At 37.4% G+C, this 13,187-nt stretch overlaps 1 protein-coding gene across 2 annotated transcripts in view; it reads right to left on the bottom strand.

Annotated features, from left to right (window-relative positions):
- Window positions 1–2,074: 2,074 nt before the first annotated feature.
- The window catches only part of BRWD1 (bromodomain and WD repeat domain containing 1), a 51,492-nt gene continuing 40,379 nt past the window's right edge, over window positions 2,075–13,187 (bottom strand). For both annotated transcript variants that reach the window (XM_088539354.1, XM_088539355.1), the window contains exons 36-41: window positions 12,462–12,614; window positions 12,008–12,177; window positions 10,089–10,324; window positions 8,997–9,173; window positions 7,568–8,536; window positions 2,075–4,005 (exon numbers count right to left, since the gene is read on the bottom strand). In XM_088539354.1, the coding sequence (XP_088395480.1) occupies window positions 2,867–4,005; window positions 7,568–8,536; window positions 8,997–9,173; window positions 10,089–10,324; window positions 12,008–12,177; window positions 12,462–12,614 (2,844 nt within the window). In that variant the 3' untranslated portion in view covers window positions 2,075–2,866. The remainder of the gene's footprint in view (window positions 4,006–7,567; window positions 8,537–8,996; window positions 9,174–10,088; window positions 10,325–12,007; window positions 12,178–12,461; window positions 12,615–13,187) is intronic.

The raw sequence follows: 13,187 nt of genomic DNA, 5'->3' as shown, positions 1-13,187 counted from the left end.
GCCTGGGGAGCCAGCAGAGCAAGAACAAACGCACCAGGCACTTGCAAACACGAGTACAGGGAGGTTATGGCTGTCCCTCGAGCGTTACTTTGCTCCTACGCATACAGTGCCATGGAGGGCTGTAGACTGCTCAGGAGTTCAATCTATGCTTTTGGTCTACACATCCAGCGCTCTCCTCTGTTCATGCTACGTGTGAGCCTATTCTTTACCCCAGATTCATGCTTCAAAAACAACTCATTATATCAACTTTAATTTTTTTTTTTAAGTGCTTTCTACATCACTTTGCTTCCCTCCGAGTACAGCTATGGCTAACAAAGAGTGCTGAACTCTAACTACTAACAAGCTCAAAGAATTGCTTTCTGCAAGACCTAAAAAGGCCAAGCTGTGATGACAGTAAGTGCACTTCTTTAGAAGAAAAGACACACTCTTTCAGGGTTGGAAAGTTAAGAGAAAAAAAATATTTACTTTTCAAGTATTCATCTGCCAGCTCTCAGGAGCCTGTCCATATGAATAAAATAAAATACAAAATAGCATTTGAAATAGCATTTGCTTAGCTGTAAAGAAAAAGTGCAGCATTATGGTCCATAAGCCAGTAATTCCCTCTCAGATATGCAAATATGGTGGCCAACCTACACCAAACTTTCTAGGAGCATCATGAACATGTAACAACAGAAAACACAGCACCTGAAAAAGGAAGACAAAGAAAAGTATGTTTTAAATCTAATCCTGAGTTGGAAGCAAAAACCTGCCAGCCCAATTTTAGCCATTTAAATTTTCCATTAATAAATATTCTGAAGCTCACAAGCTAGTAATTACTTTTACATCTCTATTGGACATTATACTTCATGTCCGACTGATCATAAACAGCTGCGAAACAATGCATTCCACTTACGGATAATATAAAAATACTAGTTTGCTTATTATTCTCTTTTAACAAAGATGCTCCTAAAAGGCAGGGTGCAAAAAGCCATTCCAAAGAGCAAACTTTCATTGCTAAACACAACTGTTTTCACATTTTAGAAACCAGCCTAAAGAATTCAGACAAACATATACTTCAAATTTATAAAATTCTACCACTATATTAAAGACTAAGCTCTAGTGAAAAACAAAGGCGCTCCTGGGGCAGGAATGGTATAAACTAGGTTTACTGGACTTCACCCAGAAGCCCTAACTAAGGGAGTGAGTATACTGAGATAGCATTCAGGATACCAAAATGTTGTGATGGCTGATGCACATTTTGGTACACTATGTCAGCAAACCTGTTGGAGAAGTGGCTTTCACAAACTGCTGGCAGGCAGTGGTTGGGACTCCATTTTCTGTTACTTCACTTCTATGCCCGTAAACTGTGCTGATACCACGAGAGCTTCGTTGTGCAGCTGTACTGCTTCCAGTTTTTCAAAACTTTTCCCATCCAAATGTTAAAACTAACTCAAAAACTTGCTATTTCAGTTAAAATGAACTGGGTTAGGAGAATTATACAAGCACCTCTCCTGCCTATTGAATGCAGATAGGAATCACAACCATGGGAGAAACTGACACAGCAAAGCAGAGGCAGGAAAACCACAGTGGAGAGTGGGAAAGGCGCAGGAATTGGGTGGAAGGCAGTAACCTTACAGCTCCAGCCAGCACAGCTCCGCCAAGTACAGGTCATCAAGCCAGTAAAGCAGCTACAGCTACTGCAGCAAGTTTTCTACTTGCCAAGGGGAAGTGAAAAGCTGCTCCTCGACCTGTTCTCTACTGAAAAGCATGTCTAAGGCAAAGTTGAGAATCAAATTAGGTTAAAACCTCTTATCTGATACATGGCCACTCGAGAATTTATACATTTTAGCAGGAGAATTACTTTTTCTTCTATGCAATCATTTTTGTCAGCAACAGCAGTCTTTAGCATTCCAAAAATTGGCAGATGAGGTACTACAATAGTCAGAAACGGATAAGATTTAATCAACGCAGCAGTCTTAATATTAAAACACTTAAATTTAAATATGGAAGAACAATGAAGAAACAGCAGAAAGGTCTGGAATGTAAGGATTCTGAACCTCAACCATTTCACGCATTAAAAAAAACAGAACAAGTGTTTTGTTTGTTTTTCTATTTTATAAAGAAAACACACAAAAACCCTCAGGCCCAAGAGTTCCCCTGCATTTCATATTATTAAATTTACAGTATAGAAGTCACATTAATGATGATAGTACTACCTGTCAGCATAAACCCTCTCTTTACCAGCACCATAATGCTTTTTTAACTGGCAAATATATTTTTCACTGGTAACTGGTTCTAGTTGTATGTTTTCAATAATGGAAGTACAGAACATTTAATATCTGTACTAATAGAAGCTGTAATGTTATTAACCTCGTGACCATTCATTACTCCTCTGATGCAATAGTAGCATCTACCAGATTTTTATAGTGTACAGTATTATTTATAAGCCTGTTGCTATTGTATACAATTTCATACAGCATTAGAGATGTTTGAAATCTGTTCTTGAATGTGTTAATGTTGTTTGACCTAGGTAGTATTCCATTGCAGCACCCATAACAATAATACTCAACATACTGCTATTAACCTGTTGTGCAGTGTTTTAACATTTTTAACTCTTGTTATATGTAATAAAATACCAGTAAAGACAAAAAATTGCCCCTATAATGAGGCACATTTTGGCATCTGTGCTAAATGCTGCTACATGGGCAGGCAAGTGCAAGTCAAAATATGAAAAGGAGAAAGTCATGATCTAATCACATTCATAACTTTTTCATAGAAAAATATAAATATATTCCCTGAAATGTAGGACAAAGAAGAGCCAGCATCCATCATGAGTTCTAGTGCTATTACCATAAAAAAAAAAGTGTGCTGGCTTTTCTTTTTAAGGTTACGTTTCACAATTTATATCACCTAAACCTCTGTCATCATCGTCGTCGTCGCAATCGTCGTATCTCACAGTCCGTCTGCCCCCATTCCGAGTTCTTATCTTAGAACGCCGATTAGCTCTTCTGTACTTGGTGTAATCCAGATCTTCAGAGTCATTTTCTTGATTAAGTTTACAACGTTTCCTTCGTTGGGGTCTTTTGGAAGACAAACTGGAGTTTGAGATTTCTTTCCTAAGAACTTCTGCTTTTCTTTTCCTCTTCTTTGTTTCTGTGGCATCACTAGAGTTATTGTTATCAGTGCCAGAGTCTGAATCAAAAGAACAGCTGAAACCGGCTTTTGAACTTCCTGCAGCCCCACATGTTTCTACATTCTCTGATACTGAGCTTCTCTCATCTTTTCCTCCCACTGCTTCAGATTCAGCTGTTTCTTTTATATCATTCAATAATTTTGCTCTTTTGAAAGTAGTTCTAGACTTTTTATTTGATACCCCTCTGGCATTTTTAGTTTCATGTTTGGCTAACGCGGAATTTGCTTCATCTTCAGAGTTACTGGCTATACAATGGTTGTGGGCTGAAGTTAACTGACTAGAAGCTTTCCAATTTCGCCCATTTTCCATGCTGTGGTTTCTGGAATTCTCTTCTGTAAAGTCATATATGTCATTAAAAGATGCAGTATGGTCTGCTCTGTGTGGCTGCTCGTCATCATCACTCTGCTTTTGAGTCACTTTTGTCTCTGCCTCAGAATCTGTTTTTTCATTTTCAGATTCACTAATGTACTTTCTCTTAAATGCAGAATTAGAGCAAGAAAGTCTTTTCCTGCCAGCAAACTGCTCTTTCTCACTTTCAGACTTTAAACTAACATCTATCTCAGAGGTGCTGATCAGTTTTTTTCGGGATGATGCCGAGCCATTGCCATGAAGCTGCCTTCGGTTCTTTTTTCCTATGCAAACACTTTCTGAGCTTGATAATTCTTCCTTTGTATCACTCATTATCTTAATCTTATTAGCTGCCAAAGTAGCACATCTGCGTGGATTTTTTTTCTCTGTCACATTTGACAGCTTTATGTGTTTCTTGTAGTTAATTATACATGTCCTGCTCCTGAGCACTTTTCTGCTTGGTCCAACCTCCTCGGACGGTGAGTCTATAAAAACGAAGATTTAAAAGTTAGAAAGGTTACATTTCTGGCAAAAGAAAAAAGTTAGTTTAAGCACAAACATAGCTGCCTTTAGTAAAATACATGAAAAGATTTCTCAGTTCCAACCGTTATGTGCAATTTACCTTAAGCCTTTATTTAAAAAGGTTCAGAATCATTGCAAGGCATACTTTTGCCTCTCAGCGCTTCTCTTCAGCATTTTTGTACTGCTCCCAGATAAGGGGAGAGTGAAAGAATAACATTCTTTTACCATTACTCTACTATTTGCTTCCAAATAACAGTTTACTTAACTCTACAAACAAATGCTTTAACATTATTAGTACTTCTATTGTTAAAGCTATCATTTTCTTCCTAATGTGTCTTTTCAAAATAAATTACAACACTTGCTTTATTCTAAAAATCAGATGGTAACATCTTATGCAAACAAAAGCGTTGGATGGATTTCACTATCATAAATTTTTTTTCATATACACAGAGAACATTTAAACCCTTCAATTCTTTAGTGATGTAAGCAGTAAGATTGCTTCATTAGAGAGGATGTTCCATGCCATATTTCTGATCCAGCAACTGTTTCTTATGCTGAGTTTTAAAGTATTCAGTTTGTAAATAATAGGAATGATGTTACCAAACAAGCGATTTCAACTTTTGCCTTTTAAATCACAGACTTACTGATGGATTTTGCTCAAATTAGAAGTTCTTGAAATAAATTAATCAGTATATAAGTGATTTAAAAATTAAAAGGAGATGGTGTTTCATGATTTTAACAGAAACATCATTTGTAAAGTTAGTTTTCCCAAGTTTAAATAATGTATATTCCTCTGGAATCATTACTAATTTTTTGGAGAACCACTCACTCCATGAAAGCATCCACTAAAAATACAATCAAAGCATTAGTCTATTAACTCTTCTTAATAAGTAATAACAACAAGTTTTGTTCCAGCTCAAGCTTATTAGCTTTACTGATTCTCTACCTACACTCAGAAATGGGGCGCTTGAGGGGGGAATAATAGCAGCTACTGTATGTTATTTCACAGAAAGGTAGGCAGCTAAATACCTTTTTAACTAAAAGTTCAGGGAAACATAGCATACAATTGCAACAAAGGCTTTAGAGGATAGACTCTGTCTCCTTTTCTTACAGACAGAAAGTTATCCTGCTAAGCTTGCTTAAATTGTTCAAACCACTCTTGAACCAAAACCCCCAAAGCCTCTCAAGAATGACGACTACCCAGAGCTGAAAACAGCACTTTGGTTCCTTACTCCTTTCCTCCTAGCCTTAACACTGAGCTCTGACATTGACACAGTCGTGACTGGCCATCTGAAGAAATAACCACTCCCAGCAGTGTCAGTTGAGTCTGGAGTTTCACTCCATTAAAAACAGCCAAAAAGAAAGAATGCCCACAAGCTTTTAGTCCTTTGAGATAGATGTTTCGGTGCTTATATCTAGAAGTGCTCTTAAAGAAAAATGCTTGGCCATCACCACTAATTACGCTTATTTTTAGAGTTTCAGCAGTTAATTCAGAGAACAGACAGCATTGCTGAAGGATAAAAGCAGTCTGACAGTCCCCTGAAGACCAATCCCATCTTCCTGCAGCACTGCCTGTATGTTAAATCTATGCTTTACATACAAAGTTTGCACAAACTATGCATAACGCTGATCTTAATTTTTAATTCTGGCTTCTTAACCAGAATTAAAATCAACTCCAGAATCCCCTAGTAAGCATTCCTCCATGCCACGTAACGCCACCCCAATTTGCACGCGCCTAAGGAAAGTACACAATACCAAACGCTAAACCTGAAAGTCCAGGCTGCCAGACTGGTAGCAATACCCAACCCTCACTCCATGTCAGCTAACTTGCAGGTTGTTTTTCAGTCCACAAAGTGCTTCTCATACCCAGTTAACCAACTATTCCATTTATGTGGAAACTTGGATTTTTTTTTTTTTTATATAAAAGCACAAATATATGCCAGCACCAGCTAAGCTTTTAGAAGTACTAATTTGTTTGGCTTCCTATTTACTGTTAACTGTGGGCTTCTTCAGCAAATGGCAATACCTGCATCACATATGAGGAGCCACAATAAATTAAGCTGTGCTATTAGTGCACCTGCCCCACCATCTGTCTGCTGAAGAATAAAATGAGCTATAGAAGGCCCCTGCTATTTGATTACTTTCAATAATACCCCAAATTAAACTAAAGATTACATAGGAAGTATTTATTTTCAGCTTTAATCTATTTTACATAAATATTTTCCAAGAGTACCTACAGTTAATATAATGGTCAAGTAATATTTCAGTGAAACAATGTGCAAAGCAGCTCACAAAAAGGCAAGCACATTATAAATGCCAGAGAGTTTGCCTGAAAGGAACACTGTACAGGGGAATTATATATTTCCCTTTCTCATGAAAGCAGGTCTCAAACTTGGCCCTGTATCTTCAACCCCACTGGTTACAAATACATTGGAAACATGATGTTAACTTTTAAACTAAGCGACTACAGAGGCCTCATCTTTGCAGATTACTCTGAAACGAGACCCAAACAAGGCAAGTATTCATTACTGTACCAACTCTTAGAGAGCATACTCATGGCCTTTTGGGAATTTAGAAACACTCACTCTTGCCCCTTATTTGCCATACTTTTAACATTTTCTTTAGATGGGCCCCCTTCATTGGATTAATGAACATTTTTAAAAGACCATTTTTAAACACCCCAAAAGCAATACTTGCATTTCACTCAGTGATATGTAAAGTCAAATCAAATTACAGGTTGCAGTGCACAGCATGGAAGTGAAAGTCATTAATACATATTTCAAACGCCACAAAGAATTTGCTTCAGTTGAAAATAATGGCTCCATGTCTTGGTCTGTGTTAGCATCAAAGCCATTGACTGAAAAAGAAGATAAATTGAACTAACACTCTACCCTTCAACTGAAGGTAAGAGAACGACAATCCAGAGGTTCTCCCTCACTGAAAGTCTGAACAAAGAGCAGGCTGAAGAACGAGGAACAGGCTGCTCCTTTGGAGATTTTCTGCTATCGCAAATTGTGTATCATACAACTCGGGCACATCAGGCTTTCCAGTTTTGTTTGCTATTGTGCAACTCAATTTTTCCTCTAACTTTTAATGGTTACTACACAGGGTGTAGCACCAGTTTCAATAAACTGTTATATAGAAAAGCAAGCACAAATTCGGTTAAGAAAAGATCAATCGTAACTGACGGTTTTTAATAGAAAAATGAATGTTATCTGAATTGCATGACTAGAACGACCAGCATTCATTGTGAATTCTAAATCCTGTTACCACAGAACTGGGCTAGCTTTCTCAATGTTGTGCTCAGTAATCTCCCAGTTAAACAAAACAGTCTAGAATTCTAGGCACTTACCACCACACCTTACGGCTCTCCTTCCTTGATTTCTAGTTCAGATTTCAGAACCTTTAGGAATACTGTTACACGGTATAGTCCAAATCCTCCCAGGCATTATCTATATTAATCCTGTGTTGCTTCCTCCACCTAGTCAATATCACAAGTATACGTAACAGCTTTAAAAATTTTACCTTTTCTTATGAGTTTTGTTTTTCCTTTTCTTTGCCTCCTTCTTGTCTTTAAAGTGTTACAATTACTGTTATTGGAATCTGTGTCAGATTCTGTATCAGAAGAGAAATCTAAGCCGGCACCAGCTCCAGATTTTGAACTCTCCGCAATTCTAGATGGCACCAAGCTCTCTGAAATATAACCTCTCCTATCCTTTTTGTCTTCTCTGTCAGATTCTGCAGTGTCCTCTAAATCACTCAAGACTTTTGTCTTTTTTAAAGGAGCAACAAGATGCTGACTAGTCATTTTTCTGCTGTTCCACTTCTCCAATTCAGAATCGGCTTCATCCTCAGAGTTGCTCACTGCAGCCTTATGTGCAGAAGTTGACTGGTCAGCAGCTTTCTGACTGCTCCCATCCTCCGAGTTATGGCTTTTGGAGTCCTCCTCCGACAATTCTCCTGTGGGACTTTTTGCCCTGGGAGATACAGAACGGGCTCTCCCACGTGACTGTTTATGGCCGTTGCTTTGCCAGTTTTTCTGCTTCACTTGTGTATCTGCTTCCGAATCTGACGTTGCATTTTCAGATTCGCTGATGAATTTTCTTCTTGCAGTAGATGAACCTGGCTGAGAAAGACCTTTCCTCTTGGTAAACTTCTCCTCTTCTTTTTCACTTTCAGATTTTAGCCCTGCATCATCCTCGGAGCCATCGAGCAGCATCCGCCTGGCTGCAGCCGAGGCATTGCGGTGGGGCAACTTTCTGTTCTTGCAGCCAATGCCAATACTTTCTGAGCTTGAAACCTCTTCCTCCACGTCACTCATTAGCTTTAATTTATTGGCAGCCAGAGCAGCGCTTCTGCGGGGAGTTTTTCTGTGTCGACCAGTATTATTACTCTGTGACTCGGATGTCACCACTGAAGTATTTTCAGAGTCACTTCCATATAACCTTTTCCTGGCAGTTCTTCTTGTATTCCCATTCTCCTGTGGAAGTGTTCCTGGAAAGTAAAGGAGCAATTAAGATCTTAAATACAGAAACAGATTCTTCTTATCTCTAGCCAAATCTCAAACAAGCTAAACCCAAATACATGACTAATGAAATACACCTTTAGTAAGAGCTATGTGTTTTTATCATCTAGCAGAAAGAGATACTATACTGCATCATAAATTTTGAATTTATTCTAGCTATGTGAAAAGTAAAGCTTCTCTACAAATTATTTTTACTTTAATTAAAATCTTAAGTGGGCAAGATAATCCCACTCAGACTACTCGTTTCTGTCTCCTAACCTGAGTACCAATACCAGTATTTTCAAAAGTTCAAAGAACTTTTGTGAGCTAGAGAACTAGCATCAGTTAAAAGCTGGCATCTAACATATACAACTAAAAAACAGCAATTACCTTTTATCAACGTTTCCCTTGTGTTAGTGGCCGTTGACAGGAAAAGTGATCAAATCTTACCTATCTGTTTTCTTTGAGCAGCTCGATTTCTAGTTATCCTGAAATTGTTATTCTTTCTTCTAGATATCCCATTTTGCAGTGGGGGTGATACAAGAGTCGCGGCACTTTCTTTACTGTCTTCTGAGCTACTGGTAGAAGATGAAGATGAAGAAACCAAAGAACCTTCTATCTCACTTTCTGTTTGGAAAAAAAATAGAAATCTAAACACATAGTACCTCTTAATTGGAGTTTAACTGTTTACTCATCCAAGAAATCTCAAAATTTATTGACTTAGTATTTATTTTACAGTGCACAGTTTATCATGCTTTGATTCCTTATATAAACATGAAATTGATAGCTGTATTTGCAGAATATAGCACTTTATTTCTAACGTTTTCTATGTTAGGTAGGTTCTTCGAGCTGTACTTTTTTCCAGCTAAAGTAACACTGCTGTTTTCTTGTATCTCTTTTAGCAGGATGTGCATCCTTATTCTTTGAAGGAAGCTAGTATTTGGGTGTTAACTTTTAAACACAATATGCAGGTATATGACCTATATTTTATATAACACCGTTTATCCAATAGCTCACATTTCCCTCTCTAGTAAGAGGCATCCACTCGCCACAGCCGCTTTCCCAAAACTGCTCTCTGAAATGCAGAGCTTCTGTTACTGAAACTGGTAGGAGACTAAAGAGCATCATTTTTTTTCCCCATTAGTCTCAATCAATTCAGCTTTTTAGGGAAGCCCTACACAAGGTGGCTAAAATTATTATCTGCGAGACTACAATATGAAACCAGGACAGCTCTGCCTCTGACTATCCTAAAAATAAATCTCCCCTTTGGAGCAGACTTTTTGTTAATAAAGGAGCTGATTAACCTTAAGATATTCTGTATGATTTTAAGGAGATAATCCTGTATTTAGTACACAGATCTTCAAGAACTTATAAATTACAAACATAATTTAAAATTCAGCAACATACACAATATTCAAAATTCAGTGTTGCTCAAAATACAAACTGCACAGAAATATTAAAAAACCTTTGTACTGATTACCACGTAAACATTGGATATGGCCAAGATAAAAATCTGCAGGTGAAGCAGATTCCACTCCTTACCTGATGACAAAGCAGAACAATTTGTCAGCGTTGCTGACCTCGCCTTTCCGTTCCTTTCGAGGGATGCCAGGCATACAAAATCAGAAGATTCCCCAGAGGAACTATGGGCATAATTGCTAGCAGTCGTTTTATGGCTTGTAACACAAGCGGCTCTGCTTGAGGTAGGTAGAGTAAAAGAATCTTCCTGCTCGGATTCAATTTTTGCCTGAGATTTTAATGGTTTCTGCTTCAAATTTCTACTGGAAGGAGAAAGGGGTAAAGGCAACATAGGTTGTAAAACTGTGAAAAATATGTAATTAAGTATTCTGGCAATCATTCTTTTCTGGAAGCTTAAATCATATAGCGTATGGTTAGTTTGGATTTACGGAAGCGTATTTAGATTTGCGACCTAACAAGGTGTGGGGCAATTTTAATTTTGATAAGCAGTATTTTCAGTTAAAAAAAAAAAAAAAAAGAGTCTGCACTCCTAAGAAAATTTTAAGAGAAAAAGGATTTCTTTCTCTACTCTGAATGGGGAAAAAAAAAAAAAAAAAAAGCTCATATGAAATGTGCTTGTGGCACAAACACTCTCTAGCTAACAGCAAGTTGCAGCAACAGGTGCTGATCTCTGCATGCTGCAATCTTGCCAAGCGCACATAAGCCTCACAGTAAAGTGCTCTTCATACAGGCATTATTCTGTGATAATCTGAGCTCCAAAGATACCAAGAAGCTGCATCTTTGGGGGATGATTTAACTGTCTAAATTGTAGTAAAAAACTGATACAACTCTCAAAAAACAACTTCACCACAGTCCAGATGTTCTATTTGACTACAACGGAAGAAAAATTATCCAGAGAGGAAATGCAGAGGGGACATGCATAATACACAGGCCATTCAGAGCCCACTAAGCACCCAAAAGTCTTTTTTTTTTTTTCTTCTCTCCTTTTTCTAAACACATTTAGAACTACTATTTTGTTTCCTTTTAGTCACAGGCTTTCAGATATTTTTCTAAATGCACATGTATGCACTTCCTGCATAATGGCTTAATAGTCAAATGCTCCCCCAAATATCCCTAAAACTCATTGCGACTATTCACTACTGAACTGTAAACAAGTCATGTGAAATTCTTGGTGAAAATGTAAGCTTTGATTTGAAGAAGAGTTCCTGTCTATCCTAATGTGCGATTCTCTACTACATTCACAAAACTGTTTCACTGGGAAGAACTACAAGCTTTAGGAATATTCCCAAATGCTCAAGGCATCCATCACAAGGATGTGCATATGGTGTAATCCAGCATTCTCACAAAACATTCAGGACTGGAAACGTAGGAATAACCCACTACTCTTCAGAACTGTGACCGAATATAGCCACATAGAGCAAAGAAACTTTTCCAAAGCCCCCGCTCCCCCCCTTAGAACTCTCATTCTATCCTTCCGTAGCCAGTCAAAATGGCTGGATAACACCAAAAAAGGGGACATGTTAAGTTCCCACCGTCCACCATGTTTAGCTTTTTGCATTTTGTCTCACTTCATCCTACAGACAGATTGGGAAGAATACATGCAATTATGTCAGCCAGTAATCGTCTCAGCACCTTATGCAGGACTGAATTTCTTCTGTGCATAAGACATTGCTGTAATATATTTTCAATTAAGTCTGATTCCTGATGTATTTAAATCCAACAAAAACACAAAAAACCCACAAACCTATTCTACCTTGAGTCCCTCAGTTGTTTACAACCCATCTCATACTTAGGAAAAAAGTGTTCTTCTGTAGTGTGTCTATTCTACTGCAAAAGAGGTAATTCTAAATACATTTCACTGAAGTTTGCTGGGCATCTAATATCTAAAAAATCAACTGATGTCATCTTCCCAGACTATATAATGGCACACAAATACTTGACACTGTGATAAATCTGTGCACATTTTTAACTCATGTAGTTACCTGAGCGTTTTGGTAGGAGTCTGAACTGAGCATTGATTCAAAAATCTTCTAGTATATCTTCGTTTTTTGCGTAATGTTTCATTCTGCTTCTGACCATTTTTAAAATCTGAAACAATTCGTCTTATTTTCTCTTCAAATAGTGCTGACAATCTCAGGGTCATACTATAAATCTTAATAAAAATATTATATATTAAAAACAGAACATTTTATCTAAGAAAAATAATCCTAAATTTAAAAAGCATACAGAAATGCATTAGCTAAAAAAAGTACAGCAAAGCGATGTTCTGTAGGACTACATAAACAAGACATATGAAAAAATATATTTAGTATTTTTGTCGCACTTCTCCCCACTATCTATCCAGTCAAGTTTTATCAACAGATAGTAATTAACAAACCTATTCCAAAATAAACACTAATGTTGCTACAACAAGAAAAGAAAAAAAAAAACAGCTACCTTCGATTTTTTATTTGGAGTGTAAGATTTTGCATTACTGAATATTAGCCTTATATCTTTGCACAGTTCCATTGGAGTGTCATAGTTTCCTGCTTCCAGTGTTTCTTTCACTGTACCAAAGTCCATTGGAGTGTCTATAATATGTCTGTAGTCCTAAAGATATGAAAACAGAGGGAAAAGAGAAAATAAGTAATTCAACAAGGCATAAAGAAAATAAAACAGCAGTTGAGAATTTTATTATTTTTGTCATTTCAAGGTGAGGTAAGATGATCGTGTTTAATACCACCTGAAGACAGCCAACACCCAGCAGAGTAGACAGCTTAGCTTTCACAGAGACTACCTGAACTCTCCACTGTATTACCCTCTTGCTCATTTTCAAGTTTTTTTTCCTCCATCAGTGCGTTTTCTTCAAAAAAAGTCTGAAATGCCACATGCCCAAGAATACAGTTTTCCAGTTTCAGTTACTACTTACGAGTACAGTTTCGATTACTTCTTACGAGTTACTTCTATAAGAGCTACCCAGTAACAATAACACGCAAGCAAACTATTTCGTTACCAAAATGAGAAATCGGCTGTGACACGTCTTTACGCAATCCTTTCACTAATGCATTTCTACTATGAAAAATAAATTGGATTAACGCACAAACACCCCCTCCCTCCCTGCCAAAATCTCTATTTGTTCTCTCCCCTGTAAATGAGGAGTTTTAGAGAAGCCCAAAAAGTTCT

The sequence above is a fragment of the Tinamus guttatus genome, unplaced genomic scaffold, assembly GCF_059628265.1.
Source record: "Tinamus guttatus ecotype Peru unplaced genomic scaffold, ASM5962826v1 Tinamus_guttatus_pri_ptg001602l, whole genome shotgun sequence".
NCBI lineage: Eukaryota > Metazoa > Chordata > Aves > Tinamiformes > Tinamidae > Tinamus > Tinamus guttatus.
This window is presented reverse-complemented; position numbering and strand designations above follow the sequence as displayed.